The sequence below is a fragment of the Balearica regulorum genome, chromosome Z, assembly GCF_011004875.1.
Source record: "Balearica regulorum gibbericeps isolate bBalReg1 chromosome Z, bBalReg1.pri, whole genome shotgun sequence".
Lineage (NCBI taxonomy): Eukaryota > Metazoa > Chordata > Aves > Gruiformes > Gruidae > Balearica > Balearica regulorum.
The window spans coordinates 73,561,124-73,581,614 of NC_046220.1; the positions used below are offsets into that span (position 1 = coordinate 73,561,124).

General features: G+C 38.7%; 1 protein-coding gene across 1 annotated transcript in view; it reads left to right on the forward strand.

The window, feature by feature from the left end:
- Positions 1-19,760, forward strand: part of RANBP3L (RAN binding protein 3 like) — a 36,267-nt gene extending 16,507 nt beyond the window's left edge. The window contains exons 9-15 of the mRNA XM_075740543.1: positions 3,439-3,523; positions 4,624-4,723; positions 5,869-5,999; positions 6,927-7,047; positions 7,647-7,789; positions 10,775-10,967; positions 17,184-19,760. Coding sequence (XP_075596658.1) covers positions 3,439-3,523; positions 4,624-4,723; positions 5,869-5,999; positions 6,927-7,047; positions 7,647-7,789; positions 10,775-10,967; positions 17,184-17,227 — 817 coding nt within the window. The 3' untranslated portion in view covers positions 17,228-19,760. The remainder of the gene's footprint in view (positions 1-3,438; positions 3,524-4,623; positions 4,724-5,868; positions 6,000-6,926; positions 7,048-7,646; positions 7,790-10,774; positions 10,968-17,183) is intronic.
- Positions 19,761-20,491: the final 731 nt, after the last annotated feature.

Consider the following 20,491-nt stretch of genomic DNA (forward strand, 5'->3'; position numbering starts at 1 on the left):
GTCTGATTAAAAGATTGGAAACAAGATTGTGTTGTGACAGTGACGTGGTTTAGGCCCAGCCGGCACCTGAGCGCCACGCAGCTGCTCACTCACCCCTCCCGCAGCATGATGGGGAGGAGAAGTTAACAAAAGGCTTGGGTCCAGACAAGGACAGGGAGAGCTCACTAATTATCGTCACGAGCAAAACAAACTGAACTTAGAAAAAGGGATTCATCTAATTTATTACTAAACAGAATAGAGCAATGAAAAAGAAGTAACATCAAGCGCCTTAAAACACCTCCCCCCACCCCTCCCACCTTCCCGGGCTCAACTTCACTCCCTGCTTCAACCTCCGCCCCCCTCAGCGGCACGGGGCCGGGGGGGAATGGGGGTTGCGGTCAGTGCAGCGCACGTTGTTTTTGCCACTTCGTTGTCCTCGGGGGGAGGACTCCTCTGATCACTCCCCTGCTCCAAAATGGAGTCTCTCCCACGGGTTACAGTCCTTCCCGAACTGCTCCAGCGTGGTCTCTTCCATGGGGTGCAGACCTTTAGGAGAAAACTGTTCCAGCGTGGGTCTCCCACAGGGTCACAAGTCCTGCCAGCAAAACCTGCCCTGGCATGGGCTCCCCTCTCCACGGGTCTACCAGTCTGGCCAGGGACTTGCTTCAGCCCGGGTTTCCCACAGGCCACAGCCTCCTTCAGGTGCCTCCACCTGCTCCAGCGTGGGGTCCTCCACGGGCTGCAGCTGGAATCTCTACACCCCCTCATCCTTCCTCCACAGGCTGCAGGGGAACACCCTGCTTCCCCATGGTTTTCACCACGGGCTGCAGGGGGATCTCTGCTCCGGTGTCTGGAGCGCCTCCTCCTCCCCCCTCCTCCTGCACTAACCTTGATATTACATCTTCACACTCTTTCCCCCTCCAGCTGCAAAAAAAAAAAACTTCCCCCCTTCTTAAATATGTTATCACAGAGGCGCTGATTGGCTTGGCCTTGGCCGGGGTGGGCCCATCTTGGAGCTGGCTGGCGTTGGCTCTATCAGACACTGTGGAAGCTTCTAGAAGCTCCTCACAGGAGCCACCCCTATAGCCCATGCCCCCACCCGCTACCAAAACCTTGCCACACAAACCCAACACAGAAATACAATGCTGGGAAAAAGCAGACTTCTGGTCATGTATTCACCTTTGTGCAAGGATTTGCTTGGAAAACTGCAAGGGCTCAAGGCCAGCACTGGAACTGGCAGCTACTCAGAGTCTTCTGCACACTCTGAGAAGGACAGTACCTGGATCTACTCCCTTTCCATAGTCCCTTTCTAGTATCTTACACATTTCTCCTTCTCCCATTTTTCCTTGTTAGTGATCATTGCCTGAATTCAGTGTCTCTGTTTTCCATCTCCATGGCAATGTCCTCCCTGGGACACTTCATTCTTGTCCTGCAGCAACATAAGGGTATTGAGGTTTTAATAAGACTTTATGGCTGGCAATTCCAGTTAACTGTCTGGAAAAAGATCCTGCACTGATTACTTTTTCCTTACATTTCTGAAAATAATAAAAATCCATTTCCCATATTATTTCTTAGAGACACTGCTCTAGTTTCTGGTTTTTAGCTCTTCTGGAGTGCTATCCTTACCAAGTTGCTACTGGAACAGCCTAGAAGTAGCAGATGAAATTTCAGGATGAAAATTTATTACAATTCAGTGAATTTTAGTGGGAAGTTTTCTTTAGGATAAGAAACTCATTAGTTTAAATGCACTTCAGATTCCCTGTTCATTGCCCAAAACATGTATGAAAGGCTTCAAAGCTGATAAAAGATGGATTTTCTGACTTCTCCTTCTTATGTGCTCTTAGTCTTAGCAACACATCAAGCATGAGAATGTTAAGGAATATTTTTTTTCCTTAGGAGTAAAACGGAGACAGCTTGTACTTGAGAATTCCTTCATCCTATGTGAAGAGATTTCAAGCACACTGTAGTTGTGAACACAGAAACTTAAGATTTAGAGGCAATCATACAAGTTCTGGCAACAAACCCACCTTATTAACAGGAATATGCTCTGCATGACATATGTGCCGTTAAGCCCTCCCAAGAGTGATAAATGATCTGGAAGAGCAGATAAGTCGTGCTGAAGTATGCAGTTTGTGACAGAACATTAGATCGTCTTCCTGCCAAGTTGTCCTTCTGGAACAGAAAGAAACAAGAACTTGGATGCTTTTTCCTTTGCCAGCAAGAGATGCAGTGATTAAGCTCTACAGAAAGCATGAACAACGTACAAGCCTCTTGTAAAAAAAAAAAAGCCTGAACAAAACCCAAAAAACCAACCAAAACCCAGCAGCAGGAACAACTTCTACACAAAGACATTTAGAAGGACTTTTCTAGTGACTTATAAAAAATGGATTCTGTTAGTTCAAAATGGCTATGTAAATAGCAGGTCAAATCACAACTCTACTTACATTAGAATACTCTTGAATGTATTCCACAAGTAATATACTTTTTACAAGTTGTGACTATGCACTATTTAAAAACACATTCACCTTCTCTTAAAACCTCCTGAGAGGTAAGAGGCTAACTGAGAGTAGTTAAACTCGGGGTAACAATGCAAAAAAAAAATAATTGATTTTTATGTGGAAAACCTGAGACACTAAGAAGGAAAAAGAGAAGAAGGACAAGTATAATTTTAATATAGCTTCTGCCAAAACCAGTCACACTCCAGATCCTAAATGTAAAGTGATTTATCTAATGTATGAAATTTTCTCCTAAGTATGTATCCCCAAACTATAGTTGGCCAGTACCAAAGGACTGCAAATGTTTAGTTTTCTTCACTTCTCATTTTAAGTGTATCTATGGAACAGGTCATTGAAACATGGGAAGATGATCTTTCTTTCCTGGTTCAGTTATACCTCATCATAAGCCATCTGCTATCATACCTTTACATTTTTGCAGTATTTATGTGAATTGAAAGTGTGTGCATTAGAATACACTGCCTCTCTGCCTTTCCAAGGTGTTAGGTGGATGGCAAGGAGTGCCTGTAAGGCACTGGGGAGTACGTTGTTCTGAAGGGTACCAGAGCTGCACCAACATGAAGGGATAATTTTTAATTGTTGGTAGTCTTTTGGTGGAGCAAAAGGAAAAGAGGGAAACAAATGTAACTCACTAAATTTTCTGGAGTACGACACTTCCCTGAAGAGGAGGAAGAGGAGGCATGTTGTTTTGCTTCTTGTTCTTTGCTTTTAAGGAACATCCTCAATAATCTTCATGAAATACAGTATGATACTCTCTGTTCCTTTTGTGAAATGTTAGGTAAAGAATATTCTCAGATTATCAAAGAATTTGTCTGATTACTTAAGTGGTCATTTTTTGTTTGTCTTCAATGTAAGGTGTGGTAAAGTTAATGCATGAGCTTATTTGTATTCTTTACAAAGTTCTAAATAGTCTAAGTCACATTCTTATGTTATTTTGTTCCCACAGAAGTCAGTTGTTTGAAGACAGAAGTGTACAAAAGAGCAGCAATTCTGATTTTGTGTTTGGAGAAAACATGGTTGAGAGAGTTTTGGTAAGATCTGTAAATGCTGGCAGACTTTTTATCAAGGTTAATGTACGTATAATTTTTTCAGATATTGACTCTTTTCAGCTCATATTGTTCTTTCAAAGATGTAAATATGATTCCAATGACTGTTGAGGAGACAATAGCTGAATATTTGCTGTAGAAGGGGTAGGCATCCCTATCTTCTCCATCCTAAATAAGTACTCTAATTACTAACTCATAGCAGTATGCACTACTTCTCTTTTGCTCATTTTTTGACCTGAAAAGTTTTTTTTTTTATATATATATTCCAGGTAACAGCCACAATATGAGTTAAAAGAATGTGGTCCCCACCCCTCTAATAGTTTCCATCATAACTGTTAAGAGATGGGAGAAATTAGTCTGAGGGGAAAATTGAACACCCATCGTAGGTAGTGTCCATGTTAAACTATATTGTGCACGCTGTGAGACAGCTTAAGGGATCCAGTTCTGAAGGAAACTTGGACAAAAAGATGGTTTGCAAGTTGAGAACTGCACCATTTAAAATAGAATTGAAATTCAGTTTCTAGAAGTAGAATGAAAACAGTATGGCTATCTACCAGTGAAACATCTTGGCAGCCATGGGTCTGGGTTATGACTTCTGATCAGGATTTAGGTTTAAGGTAGGAGCTGCGCCACTGAGCATTGTCAAGAGCCAGAAGCATTTATTTAGACATGCCTAAGAAACTTTAGCTGCAAAACCTGAAGGTCATGGAAATTTTTGATTCTTCTGAGGTTAAGTTTGTGCTGTATGGGAATTTTGAACTATTCTTCTGGGAATTAAGTGCTTAAACTGGAAATTAGCTGTTACTCAAACATCTAGGTCTTTCAGTGGATTTAAATCCTAGTGCAGGATCCATACAAAGAGGTCATTCTTCTTGGCAGAAGAATGATGTACTGATTTTATGATAATAAAATTACTACCACTAGAGGCTGAAATTGTATCATCTGGGTCAGTTTTTACTCTTAAGCTATTACAATTGCTAATCTTCAGTTTAGCGTGCTTTACATGATTCAGTGTTCTGTTTGATATGAAGTAACATAGCCATTGTATTTAAATAGGAATTCTTATTTCCTCTGTTTTTCTCTAGAGTCCTGAAAAGCACCCCAAGCCACGTAATGAAGCTGATTCATACAAAGGAGAAGTAACATCCATGTACATAGAATCTTTTCCAGTCAGTCCGCAAACAAGTAAGCATACTCAGCAAACAAGTATAGTTAGCTTTATTATTATATGTTTTGCTGTATCTTAGAGGACGTCAAATGAGTGGTGATCAATAGTTTTCATCCTTTCTCAAGTTATCCAGTCACTAATACACTTGCAATATGTGCCAAAATCTGTCTTCAGAAAGCAGCTACATTTTGGTTTATGACATTTGAACTGGACTAACTTCCGAATGAATGATCTAAGTTACTCAGGAAAGGATGGAGTTTTACAGATTATTATTATTTATTGCAGATTATTGTTATTTATTATTTGAAAAAAATGCAGTGAACTTTGTGAATGCCTTTTGGACTGCATTTTTGAACTACAATTTTAGGCTGTTGGCTGCTTCTATTTTGTAACTGTTCATGTAAATTACTTTGCCATATTTGTATCTTAATTGTAGGATTGAAATTTCTATATAGATAGATTTCAGGGGTTGTTTGTGACTCTGGTGTGAGCTGTTCTACTAGGCAAGCCACGTAAACTTAGGCTGTGAGGGAATCCCAACTAGGCCCCCATCTTGAGCCCTCTTGCCAAATTTTGCACCTCTCTTTACTAATGAATGTATTGGATCCTTTTACTTCATTCCTCTGACTTCTTAAGCACTTCAACATTCTTAGAAGTAAAAAAAAAAAAAAGCCAATGGAAAATGTGTATAGATTATGCAAATATACAAAATTTTCTAACAATGTTGCTCCTTTCAAATCTTGTCCTTTCCTGTTCCTGTCAATTATTTATTGTATATGTATTACTGTTCTGAATATTGGAATATTGGGACATATGTCTTTCATTATTTATTAATCTGCACAGCAATATCACAGACCAGTTTAATTTGGAAAATCAACTTCTAATTATTTAGGACTTGTTTCTGCAAGTTGTCCCTTGGAGCAAACCTCTGCAACTGCAGAGAGCCCGGTTCAATTCAAAATGAGCCTAAACAGGCAAGACATTTTGCAGTATTCCAGTGTTTTTATTTTTCTCTTCTATTTACTGCTTTGGCCAAAAACTTACTCATAACCAGATGTCTCAGGGATTACTGAAGTCACAGGCCATCCTATGTGCTAGTTTTATTGTCCTGAAAATATTCGCTGTACAGAAAGGATTTCCTTTCCCCCCCACCTCCCTACAGAAACAGCTTTTTTGAGGAATGCAACACTAATTGAATCAGCAGCTGCTTGTATTTCCAACCCAGTGGAGAAAATTCTGTTAGATAAAGTTGAAGTTATAACTGGAGAAGAAGCAGAACATAACGTATTACAGGTGTGTATTTCATAAAGCCTTGATGGTGAGCAGTTTTGTTGTTGAACATCTAGTTCTATTACAGATTGCAGCAATCTGAACACAACTTTGGTTTATATTTTAGATTTTCACTTTTTTAAGATATGCTTCTGCTAACCCATTTTTCTCTAGGCTGATATTTTCTTTTTCATATTATATTTGTTCATTTTATAGTCCCTTTCAGTAAGTGACTGCTTCAAAACTTTGTTCTACGGTTGTATTTTATAAGCATCTGCACAGTGTATCAGCATTAACTAAAACTTCAAAATTGGAAGTGATTTGAGTAAAGATTTTTTTATGACAAAACTTCTTTGGGAAAGAGAAATGTGTTGCCAAAGTAATTATTTTTATAGTTCATATAAAATATCAATTATCTTTATGGCCCAGCAGGACGTATCTTGCTATTCTTCATCTTCAAACTGTTATTTTCTCAGAAAATAGCAATCATGTATATGATTTTAAAAATTTTAACGTTGAAAGTTACATCATTTTTTCATTGATTAAATCTACTATCTTGTCAGAACATGAAAGTTTCACTCTCTTTGGAGTAGTACTCTCCAAGTAGTGGTACAGGTATCCTGGGCTGCATAATATTTCTAATGAGTGTGGGAGTAAGATTGTAGAACACTTGCAACAAATTCAGCTGTGTTAGTGGATATCACACACGAGAGTTAATGAAGATGAAATAATTGAAAAAGTAAACTGGTATTCATGCTGAATGTTTTCCATAACTAGCAGAAAGTTTAGCACAGATCTGGGAGCCATTTCATTTAAAATAATAATGGTGGTACATCTATATGTATCTATCTTTGGATATGTGCATATGGATGTGTTAAAAGCTGTGTCAAAAGGTTTAAAACCACATAGTTCTAGAACCAATAAAATTAACATTGGCAATTTCTCTTTCAGATCAACTGCAAGCTCTTTGTATTTAATAAGCTTTCTTTAACCTGGATTGAAAAAGGTAGAGGATCCCTGAGGCTTAATGACACTTCCAGCAATAAATGTGGAATGCTGCAGTCCAGGCTAAGTAAGAATTAAATAACAAAGTAACACATACACAAAACACTAAAAACTTGTACTATTGCTGCCAGAATAAGTTTATTTCAGAACATTTAAAATTGAGTAGCTAGTTTTATTTAAGTCAAGTTGCTGAGAATCTTTTTAACATTGCCTGAATAGTTAGCTGCATTACAGACTGAGGCCCTGGACATTTTTCATTCAGTTTTTACACTCAGGCTTGCATATGTTGTTACGTTCTGTGTTTTTCTACTGCAGTGTATCTTTAGCTCAGTCACCAGTCTGACAGTTTGCTTTTTGTTGATTCTGCTTTTCCAGGAGCACTGTTTCAGGTCACTTCTGGAATGTTGTTTTTACTGTGCTGTCATTTTTTGTATTGCACACTTTCAGCAGATTGTTTGCTTTGTATGTCAGATGTATTGAAAGAAACTAATATATTTTGGTATTTAAAAAAATAATTAAAAATAAAATCTCATCTTGTCAGGTTTTAAACCAAATTAAAGACAGTGATTCATGAAAATACTAGTTGTATACAAGTGGTAGAAATAATTGCTGCAGTAAAAATGAAGATGGTTCCAATGACTTATCATATAAACCTTCTTGTTTTAGTTATGCGAAATCAAGGCAGCTTGCGACTGATTCTTAACACCCGACTCTGGGATCAAATGGTTATAAAAAGAGCAAACAGAAGGAGCCTGTGCTTCACTGCAACAGACCAGGAGGACCACTCTGTTCAAGTATTTCTAATTCAGGTAAGCAAGAGATAAAAACCACACTCACATCCCCATTTCATCAAGACTTGCTGAGGCTTTGGTTTTAACAGACGGCCTTTTATGCTCTGTCAGGCTATACTTAGTAGGACCTCCATTTCTCAGCTGAGAAGAACACAGATTTTGTGATACCACCTTACGTAAGACAATAGTCTTGGGAATCTTGGTTTTCTTTAGCAAGGGCTGATAAGTTGAGGATGGAAAAATGGTGGACTTACTTGCAAATAAATAGCACATATGTCCTAGGTTGGGAACTGAGAGCATTCACGTGAGTTTAAGGATGTCTCTGGTTTCCCCAGTAGACCTTTCTGGGAAGGGTTCAGCCTCCTGGGCGAGAATAATAAATCACCACTGCCAGGAAGTGTCACATGTCCTACACAAGCAAAGCACCATGCACTGTATATGCAAGCACTGTAAGTCTATCACTTCCAAACAGTGATTGACTTAATTATGGCTGTGCTGCACAGCTGGTCTGCATGTGAGAATTAGAAATGTACCAGATTTCCAGATATACTGCAGTTTTTCTAGCATATATGGATGTAAACATTCCCTGAATTCTGTTCTGGCACTTCTGGATAGTAAAAAAAGACATGTATTAGGAAACCAGGATACATGACAGCTGTATGTGTGTGGCAAGAGTTGCAGGAAGCTGCTTCTACAGTCGTCACTGAAGTGGCTGGTGTCCATCCCTACAGGAGGTACCCAGCCAAACTAACAAGGAGGCTCTTGAGTGTGGAAGGCAAATCGGTCAATCCGTGAGACATCTGGCAGGCATCACCAAAGCCTTGGCACGTAAATCAGGCTGTTCTAGTAGTCAGTGGAGCCCACTCCTCCAAGGCACCAGCAGATACTTTTAACTGTCATTTAAATTTGTTTTTCCTACCTCACATGAATGATTGATACATTTGGTTCAGGGATATTATCCAAAGGGCTTCTCATGAGGGAGGGAGTCATACGATGCTGACTACAAAGGAGACAGTCCACAGGACGCCATTAGGTTGGTCCTGTAGTACCAGATTTGTGCAGAGGTCTGACCCTGCTCCCTCCTCTCATGATTGTTTCTCCCTCCTCGCTTTTGGTGGCATTGGAATTTGGACAGCTATGACTGAGGCAGATCAGAGAACTAATCTGGGTGATTTGTTCGTTTTTGCTAAGTTAGGCGTTTAGCTTGATTTTATTCACCTGTGATTACCCTAATGGTGGTGCTGGCACAATGGAGAGGATAGAAATGAAGAGTCAGAGGATGTATGGAGGTGAGTCCACCACTCTTGGCAGAAGCTGGAGTTCATATTAGATTAAAGTGACAGAGGAACTGTGGCTTTTGGATGAATAAGTAGAAAGCTATAGATAGAAACTATCAGACTGAATAGCTGCCTTTTTCATATTTATGCCCCTATGTTTCCTGAAAAGCTGTGTTACTTTGAGAGCTCAGATTTGTCCACTGAGAATTAGTGGTTGAGACACCTGAACAACTCTGAATTGCTTTCTTATTTGCTGGCTGTAGGGAGAGAAATGTTTGCTGCTGCAGGACTGGGTAGCACAGAAGGCAACTCTGATCTGCTGCTGCTTCCCAGTTCTCATAGCTTTTCCACCTGTACACAGTGAAACATGTCATTCCAATCCAAATGAGACATATTTCTTCCTATTGCCAAGTGATGCAGATAGAAATTACTCCACATGACGCACAGAAGTGGAGAACTGGGCTACAGAAGACCATATGCATTCAGTTATCCCAGTAGATGATTTGCTTCATAAGAACATAAGTACTCTGCTGGCACTTCTCACAGTGCCCAGATACAGTACTTCTAGGAAGCACAAGCAAGCATGGCCACTTTGTATGGTCTGTTCATCACATTGACCCCCAGTGTCTGTAAGTGTTGTATTAGGCATGTGAGAGCCTGTACCCCTGCTGTTTCCTTTGCTATCTATTTTATGAAATTACTGTCCCTGGATTTTTCTAATACCTTTTTTTTTAAAAACTTTTGTTACTATATTTTTGGCCTGTTGTTTTTAGTTTATACTGTCTCTCCCCACTTCTCCTGAGGCAGCAAATTCTAGTTGTTCTTACTCACTCTGTGAAGAAGCACTTTCTCCTATGCTGATCCTCTCCTGCTTTCATTAAGTGTACCCTAGTGCATTTATTGTGTGGTCAGATGAACAGCCATACCATATTCAGTTTATCCACCACTTTTATAATTTTGAAAACTTTAGTTATACCCCCTTCTCATCCTTCTCTTCAGACTGAAGAGTCTCAACTCTTCATAAGGAGCTGCATCATACCCTTGATCATTTTTGGTGCCCTTCTCTTTACCTTCTTTAATTCTGCTACATCCTTGAGATGTGTTGACCAGAACATGGTACTCAGGACATGGCTGCTCAAAGGTTTTATGTACTGGCAAAATGGTGCCTTGTCTGGTTCTCCATACCCCTTTTTTTTTTTTTCCCCCTAAAAGAACAAAGAGATCTTATGATCTTATGATGCTCATCTTCTGTTCAACAATAGCAGCAGAATTTGTAGTATCTTTAAATTTTGTAATCACGAATAATTTTTTGTAGTTAGGTTTTAAAATTCTTATTTATTCTGTAAACCAAAATGTAATACAAATATTCAAATTTCAGTGCTTTATTACTTCTAGAATCATATTCAGGAATTGTCTGGAATATCAAGTACTCAGTACTGGGACATTCTTCTGGGGAAATAATTTTTAAGCTTATGTTTCTTGTAGAGAAAATAATCAACAGCTACATATTATAAAAACACTAAAAGACCACTTAAAGAAACTTGACATTATTTGTATTTAAATTTATTTTCTGAAATTAATCATTAAGTGTGAATCTTAAATGGATTGTTTTGATTAAAAAGGAAAAAATACAGCTCTTTCATTACTTTTCAAAATTTCTCAGCTTCTTTGTGAAAGAGAGATTTTTCTTGGTTAGTTTGGACTGTGTGCATTTTATGTTCTGCAGGCAAGCTCAAAAGACACTGGATACCTGTATGCAGCAATACACCACCGCCTTGTGGCATTGCGAAGCTTTGCTGAGCAAGAGTCGGATGCTAATCAAGTAGACACAGAGTCAGAAACAGCTTTTCAGCCATTAGAGTGTGATAGCGATGATGAAGAGGATGAAAAAGTAACTCAAGTGAGCAACAGTGGATCTGGTAAGCAGAAAATTTCCTGGGAATGCTGTAATCCTTTCAGGGTATGTTCTTGTAAGCAATGAATATTGTACTTTTGGGGTTTTTTTCATGCTGACTATAACTTTCATCTGTTACAGATACCCCTTTTCAGGTAGAAGGGTGTAATTCCTTTTAGTATTTTGACTTAGTACTGTTAAAATGCAAGGTTTTGCCAGATGAAGTATCTATACATCTTTATACCAGTGGAATACTCTTTTGACAAAAAGCTGAGGGTTAAGAAATTTTAATATTGTCAAGGTTTACCTAAAGGTTTCTTCACTATATTTAAGTAGAAATGACTACAGGTATTGAGATACTAGTTGTTACTTAAGTGAAAGTTGAGTCCATTCACATCAGCACTTAAGTAGTTACTAATGGCTTCAAGCATAATGTATTTACTAAGCTATTTATTATGCAGTGCTTAACTTAATTAAAAGCAGTGATCCTTGATCAGCTGTAACAATTACCTCACTAGGAAATTTGCAGGTCAAGATTTACACACCCATTTTGCCAGTTTTCTTCAACATAACAAATGTGTAGGCTACGCAAAGTGAAGCATGCAACTAAAACAAGATATTGCTGACTTAATCCTACTCTAGAAGCTGTTAATACGGCTCACAACAAGGCTGGGGTCACATTTGCAGAAAGCAAGGCAGAAACAGTTGTCAGACTTAAAAGTTCTTCTATGTTAGCAAAAAACAAGTCACATTTCTGGTGTGAATTCACTTTCTTGTGCCGAACTACTACAGTGAATACAGGGGCTGCCAATTATGTTTGGTTTTCTAATAGAAGGACTACAGCAAACATGTTTGAGTTGTTGCTCATAGCATTAGTTTCCTTCTTCAACTGAGTAACTTACTGTCCTTATATTATAAACTCGTCCTTTTAATAACTGTTCAACAAGAATCAAGTCATGTACACGTAACAGCTATGAGTGACTGCTTAAGGAAACAAGTCTTTTTTTCCCCATTAGGCAAACAGATTGCAGTTTACAGTGCTTGTTCCCAATATTAATTGTTGTTTTACTACATTTCAGTAGCATTCAGAGCTCTAAAGAAAGCATGATGCTCTTATACAACCTTTTCTCACAAACACTTTTTTCTGTTTAGGAAATGGGAAAATTTTTAGCACTGAGAACTCCCTGGATTGCTCACAGATAATCAAACATGCCGTCTGTAGTTCCTAAATAGTCTCTATTGACTTTACAAAGAGTTTCTGGTAACTTAAAAACTCTGGATGGAGCTTGATTCCTTTCCAGAATTGTTGATGATAAGATCTCTTTGTTCTTTTGGGGGGGGGGGGGAAATAGAGGGGAAAGGGAATTTCAAAGGAGCATAGGAGCACAGATTTACAAGTTAAATATTTATTTTGATTTGCAGAGTCTTCTGATACAAATATTCAGATGGCAGCCAGCAAACAGATTCTGAGATATGAGTGTCAGGTGCTGTTTTTTCTTGACCTTTCAGTTAAGCATCTGCATTTCATTTATGTCCAGTTACTGACAGCAGTTCTAAAAATCCCTTTCAAGTGCTTTTTTGATGACTTCCAGCATTTCCTGCTTATCATAATCTCTTCTATTATTCTTAGAGCCATGAGGTTTTAATTTTGCATAGATTTCACTTACTGATATCGAAGTTCCACTTTATATGCAGACATTTCACATCTTACACAGACATGCCTGTCCCTGGAACTCCCATTTCCAAAACAGGAAGAAAAATATACCTCATGGGTTTTGAAGAGGGTGAGGTCAGTTTTAAGTATCAGCATAGAAACATCGATTTGGATGCAAGAGATCAGATCCTGCATATTTAAGAGTATTTGTTTAAAGCTTTCATTTTCATGCTTTCATTTTCATTGACGGATGTATGTGAATAAGTTGTCTTATTTTTACTGATTATTAACTCAGTTTCAGAGATTACCTCTCCTTAAGACTACTATAAATGTTAAGAAGCGTGAGTTCTCAGTGACTGTTTCATTACAAGAAATACAATTAGAAAATATGCCTGCATTTTATTTCATTCCATTCTACCTATTTTTTCTCAGAAAAAACGGTAGTTCTTTTGGTAATATAGGCAATCTCCTTCTTGTTAAACTGAACTAGCATAGTTCCCTTGATTGTCCTATATATTCCATGACACTGTAAAAGATATGAAAAGATAGATGAGAATTGTCTTTAATGCTAGAGCCTGAAGAAGAAAGCAAATATGATATATGTAATAAGTGAGGCATTATGAACATTAAAGTGATTCTATATGTTCGCCAGACATTTTTGTAAGAATTTTTTACAGAGTTCTTCACTAGAACATCCACAGGACGTTAATGCTGTGGATGTTTTAGTGAAGGTACAAGGTAGTAGAGATGTTTCTGCCACTTTACAAATTCAGTATAGAAATTTATTCCAGTATTTTTAAATGTTAATTGAATTGCTTTACTTTCAGGTAGAGATATTAATTTCATAAAGTCCAGAAAGAATAAGTTGCTGTATTTGATATTTTTCTCAGATCATATTTCACCAGTTGCAACTTGGACATTTTTACTATCGCTCTGTAAATCTAAGTGGAGAGAAACAGAACAATTTATTTTTACACAGATTTTGAGAGTGGATGGGATCAATAATTCTTTGGGAAGTATTTATCTTTTCCCACAGAATACAAAGGCAACTGAGGAGGTGAATTTAGACTAGACAGCAAACGGGTAGGCTGACCAGAGTCAAGCAAATATCTTCTTCCATTTCTTTCATTGTTAATTCATTTCTTTGCTAAGTATTGTTACTATGTTTGCCTCCAGTTGTCTGTAATATCTAGCTGAGGAAAGATCAGCAGAATTCTTTATTATGCATATGAAAAATTTCCTCTCTAAATAATTTAACAAATGTTAAATGTTATTCAACATATTCATCAGTGACCTGGACGAGGGGACAGCGTGTACCCTCAGCAAGTTTGCTCAATACAAAACTGGGAGGAGTGGCTGCCACACCAGAGGGCTGGCTGCCATTCAGCGAGACCTGGACAGGCTGGAGAGTTGGGCAAAGAGGAACCATATGAAATTCAATAAGGGCAAGTGTAGAGTCCTGCACCTGGGGAAGAACAACCCCAAGCACCAGTACAGGTTAGGGGGTTGACCTGCTGGGAAGTAGCCCTGTAGAGAAGAACCTGAGAGTCCTGGTGGACAACAAGCTCTCCATGAGCCAGCAGTGTGCCCTTGTGGCCAAGAAGGCCAATGGTATCCTGGGGGGCATTCAGAAGAGTGTGGCCAGCAGGTCCAGGGAGGTTCTCCTCCCCCTCTACTCCGCCCTGGTGAGGCCACATCTGGAGTTCTGTGTCCAGTTCTGGGCTCCCCCGTTCAAGACAGTCAGGGAACTACTGGGGAGAGTCCAGCGGAGGGCTATGAGGATGATGAGGGGACTGGAGCATCTCTCATATGAGGGAAGGCTGAGAGAGCTGGGGCTGTTTGGTCTGGAGAAGAAAAGACTGAGAGGGGATCTGATCAATACTTATAAATATCTAAAGGGTGGGTGTCTAGAGGATGGGGCCAGACTCTTTTCAGTGGTGCCCAGCAGCCAGACAAGAGTCAATGGGCACAAACTGGAACACAGGAAGTTCCATCTGAACATGAGGAAAAACTTCTTCACTTTGAGGGTGTCAGAGCACTGGGACAGGCTGCCCAGAGAGGTTGTGGAGTCTCCTTCTCTGGAGATATTAAAAACCTGCCTGGACGTGATCCTGTGCAACCTGCTCTAGGTGATCCTGCTGTAGCAGGGGAGTTGGACTAGATGATCTCCAAAGGTCCCTTCCAACCCCTAACAATCTGTGAATCTGTATATAAAACAATCAAAAATGCTGATATGGCAATGTGTGAATGATTGGACCAAGAGTGCTCCCTTCTGAGAGGAATGCCACTGGCCTCTGTTGTGTGAGTCTCCCTTTTATCTTTTCCTCTCCTCGGACTTGTAAACCTTACATTCTTTGCTTTGTGGTAGATCTGCTTCAAGAAACAGAACAGAGAATTCCCCATAGTCAGACATATAGAATAGCCTAGTAAAGGAGCATGGTCCATGGATTTGGGGCTTTCCTATATGTTGGCAGACCTGTGTCAGGTATCTGTGCAAAGTCTTCTGACTCTGTTTTTTTAAGCACCTTGACCACAGGCAGTTATAAATTCAGCACGTGGGAGTACTGAGTTGTACTGCTAATATGCATAAAATCCATATGTAGCTGTTGGATAGATAGTTCTCTAACGTGGACACTGTGCAACTCTTTCCACTGGTGGCACAAACAAGGTACCTATGTCAGGCTCAAAAAATCATCCTGCCAGAACCTGGAGCTGTTAGAGCCCCAACACCTAAGCTTGCCATTGGTAGCAGGTGATCTAAAGCCACTACTTAGACCTTATAAGTGACTAAGATGTCTCCAAAAATGTTATACCTTGCTTCTGACACTTCTAAGAGATTTTTCCATGGTTTCTTCATTGCCATAAGGAGATTCTGTCTCTGTTCCAAAAGAATGCATTTTGTTTACTTTTAGAAACAGGTGCTGTTTCTATCATGGTCATCAGAAATAGCAGAAGGTCCTTAAAGTGTTGTAACCCAGTTAGTATTTAGAAAGAACTGTTACTCTTCAGAGGCACAAGGCATTTCTTTCACAGGGGAGTATGAAATGTCAGTCATAGTAGTAGAATAGCATGAGGCTGTAGGTAGGATGGTTCATATGATTTCCATCCTTTTCCCTTTTCTGATTTTAGAGGAATTTGTTTATTTTTATCCCTGAGAGGGAACAGAGAACCTGGAAAAGTACGTGAGGGACAAGGAGGACAATGTCACTAGGCAAAGAAATGTTTTATGCATTATTTCTTGTACTGCACCTCACCAATGACTCTCTTAAATCTTCTCCTAACTTTATTCTGATTGAGGGATCCTCTCTTTTGATTGAGGTGTCCTCTCTTTCATTGCATGGAATTTTCTTTTAGAGGCTATTAGGGTGAATTCAAAGATGCTGGAGTCTAGGACTAGGCAAATCCCAAGAAGTGTCTCCATACATAGTCACAGACCTTAAAAGAAGACTATCGTGTGTGAAGGCATAGTGTTTCCCATATGGGTCCACCAAGAATTGCATGGATTTTGGAGACTACTGGTGCTGAAAGCCAGACGGTATCATATGACAGAAGTGCAACTTTTGTTTTATTTTAGAGATGTTTTCTAGTCCACTATACGTGTACCTCCCGTGTTGGCCTCATTAGGACTCTGTCATCTGTTGGTGTTTACCAAGATTTAAAATGTTACAAGAGGTTTTTTTATTTTTTTAAGTAAAATACTTTTAAAATTCTTAAAGGAACTACTGTTCAGCAACACCATAGGAACACGTGAAAAACTGCTATCTTTGTTTGACGTTTCTTGTCAATTTAATTTAAATTCTTACCAATTTTCAAGGATTCCAAATCATATATCTAACACACACACACATATATCTGATAGTGATTAAAACTGAGGAAAAGTTAAGAATTAACTTCTTTCTTGGAGTCAAAGTTTCTGTATTCTTTGCAGCAGATATCAGTAACATCTAAAGTAGAGAAGAAAAGACAACTCTCTGATTGGTTTTAAATGCTGAAATATGAGGAAAGAGAGGAGCGGAAATCAGATTTAATATTCTGACAAACTCAAGGCCTTTTATTTTACCTGTAAGAGGTTTAAAACTTTTAGTAAGTATTTAGCAGTGGCCAGATGGTAGCAGCAATTTTTTAGCAGATACTGAGATAGTGATATTATGTGTCTGGCATTAGTCAACTATATCTACTTTTTGCAGATTAGTCATAGTCGTAGAGATTACCCACCAAAAACACCCCTGGGTACTTTATCGTGACCAGTGAGTTATCTGAAGATATGTTGGATTTCTCACAGTTTACTGAGCATCTATTATGAAGTGTGATGATTTGCATCCCAGACACATTCTCCTATCTAGACATCTGAATCCTTGGTGCTTATGTGCTTGTCTTTATTGACATGGGGGGGGTCACAGCCTTCATTCACTATTCACATGCTCAAATATTTGTGAATAATCCTGTGTTATCTGGTTAGATATTTACCCTAACCAGGAACTGATCATATCCAGACTTTAACCTACTGCTTTGGTATTATGAAATGCCAGATTGTTTCAAAACATGAATATGCTCAAATAAGCAAGATTTTTTAAAATTCTTTTTCAGATCATTCTAGATGGAACCGCAGACAGTCCCTAGTCTGTTCCTGACACCTACCAGAGGTTACAACAGCATGGCTAGGAACTCATCTTCCCAAAATGTCTAAGCTGACTTATCAATTCCTGGAGGGAGGAAATCAGATGCATTTTGCTTTATGACTTTTAAGCAAAGATTAATTTTAGGAACAGCTTAAGTTCAATACATTGAGAAAGAACTAGAGATGCACTTTGAGGATTCCAGTCAGCCTGCTTTGCACTGAGACAGAAATGACACAAAGGCTTCCCATGTTCAAGAAGTGTTACAAAGGCTTCAGATTTTAGAATTAAATACATTTAGATGCATTGTTAAAGTAAGGAATTTTACATGGAATAAATGTTTGTTCATCATATTGATGGATAAAACCACATAACCATGAACTAATAATATACATGAAAAGATATTTTTTACTTTTCATCTGTTATTTAAAAGATACATTTGGAAAGCTTTACATAAGGCTTCACTGAAAACATTTATTTCAAATTGTGTGGTAACATCCTGTTTGTAAGTACATACAAACAGAATTGGGAGTAGCAATTTAGCATGACCAAGGCCTGTAGAAACCATCCTTCATAAGAAGTCTTTTTTTCCCATTTGTTTTGAAAATGTCTGGAGTTGTATACTGGTTATAGAATTTTGTTAAAGGGCAAAGAACCATGATCAGCCTGTTCACAGTAAGCACCAGGAGAATTCACCATGAAGAACTGCAAGCCAGTTCTAGGGGGCATATGAGCATTAAGATCTAAAAGTGTATCTGCTAGCACTCATGAACACCTTTTCAGTTGCACAGCACAAGCATTTACACTGTTAATTGTTCATGTGATATATTCAAATAAATGCATGCACAGTATAACTAGAGATCTGCATTAAAAATTTTCTTAAATGTGTGAGATTATCTGAGATTACTTCTGCCTTAGCTGTAGCTATCCCTAAACAGCATCATTCCTTGATACAGACTAATATATTACACATCCTAATATGTGTAATAATTAATCCCAACATTGCCAAAGACCCAGTCACTCTGTAAAAGTGGTTCCACAAACTACTGCCTTCTACCTAACCATTCTTATAAGAAATTAGAAAAATCAATTCTAACACCACCTGTGAATGAAGACTTACCAGATCATTCATAAGGCCGTGCACAGTATAGATACTGTTTATGCTCTGTGTTTTCTACTAATTCTATCAAAAGTTAAAGAAAATATGTCTATAATCATTCTGCTGCAACTCTGCTGCCTTGTATATTGCTGGTTACCAAATATTATTTCTTTGTTATCCTTAGACCTGAAACAACGTTCTGAAATATCTGAAATCCTTTTAATTAAAGTAATTGCAACGCTTTCTCAATCTTAAAAGGAGCATCACACCTAAAGAGTAAAATTACAATTTAGTTTTCCCATCTGAGCATATGTACGAAGTTGGAAGAACACCAGCTTCTTCCTGAATTCTCACTGCCCTGTCAAGATTAGCATCCAGATGAAGCTGAACTAGCATCTTGATTATGCTGAGTCCTAAATAGCCTGCCCAAATTAGCATTTGTCTGACATTGATTTAGCATCTGGATTGACAGTGAGCTTAAGTAGGACTGGATTTTTGCCTTGAGGAAAAGGGAAGTGCTTCACAACAGAGCACCTGCCTCAAATAGTGAAGCACTGGGATTCTCTTTGACTCTTCAGTCTGCAGTTAACAAAAATGTTCTTTCCATGACTAGCTGTACATTGTGTCCTTTTCGATGTCAGCCTCCTGACCACAAAATATTTGCATCACTGACCTTCATACTTCATTGCTGTAACTCATACTCAGAAACAAAGCTCCATGTTATAGAAATTTCAGCAGTTGTAAACCACAGCAGCCCTATGTATTTAGCAACAGGTCATGGTGATAACTTTGCCCTGGAGTTCAGCTGGCTGTGCACTGAATGCAGAGTTTGATTTCAAAGTCTGCCCTGATAATCAAAGCCTTCTGTGAAATAGGATTTAAGCACCTGAGTGTCATGATATCCCTCTAAATTCTACTACAGCTGTAAAATCCTTGGCAAATGGAGTGTTCCAGAACAGGCACAACAGAATTTTTGCAGACACAGGACTTAAACTTTGTCATTTGCTCCCACAGCATGAGGAACAAGGCTTAGGATCATTCACAGAGAAACAGACTCTCTTTTGATCTGCCTCTTCCCAAGTTTGTTACATATATACGGAAGTATGCACAGAAATACACACGCTCATGCACACACACACTCTTAAACATGAAGCTGTGTCTCCTAAAAGCTGTGGAGGAAAAGAGATGTTTCACTATTTTGAAGAGTTTGGATACTGTGGTAATAGAGGATATATAAATACATATCTGTGCAGACATATTTATGGTATGAATTCTTACTCTTGAGATCCTAATACTTTATTTATTCCATTTAGTCTCATTGCACTAAAATTCATTGTTTCTCAAGACTGAACCTATGCTAATATGTATTATTAACTTGGTTTTAAAAATATAAAGCTTGTCATTTTATGACAGCCGGAGCAACAATTTCTATGCCTGAACAATAAACAATTTTCTTACAGCTTAATTTCCGTCTAACTCGTTGCCTTATTTTGTGTCCCAATTAAAGCTTCCTACAGACAGTTCCTTCCGTGCTGTAGAATTTCAAGTCTGTTTTCCTAAGGAAACGAGATTTAAACAGTTGTGTACTCCCTCCGTCAGACCCACCTCAAGCCCACTGTTCAGTTTAAGAAAACTCGGATGGGAGGTAGAAAGCTTAAAGGCAATTTAAGTTCTTCATGACAAACGGCAGTTGTTGAGTGACGGAACTTGGAGGATGGTATCCTTTGAGAAGAAAGTTTCAGGGTAAGCTTGGTATTTTCTGTGAGGCTGAGTGGCGCATACCTGCTTCTGAACACACTGCAGCATTTGCTGGGAGGGAGGAGAAAGGAATACCATGGGAGGATGGATACTGTGGCCTGAAGAGGGGTGTAGGGACGTGATCCAAATCCATATGAAACTAGGCATCACTAATCTTGCTGTTTGTGGAGCAACCTCCTGTTCTGTGGTGGTTTGGGGTTTTTTGGGGGGGGGGGGGGGTGTCAGATGAAATCTATTTATTTATTTATTCATTTATTCATTCATTTCTACAAAGTCCCAGTGATTAATTTATATACGTAAAGGATGCAGAGGTGGAAGCTCTTAAGTATTAGTGCAGTAATAATTTTCTAAAGAAGGGAAAACTAACAATTCCTGATATAAGGATACATATGCAGATATCTGCCACTAAGATTATCAGTTTC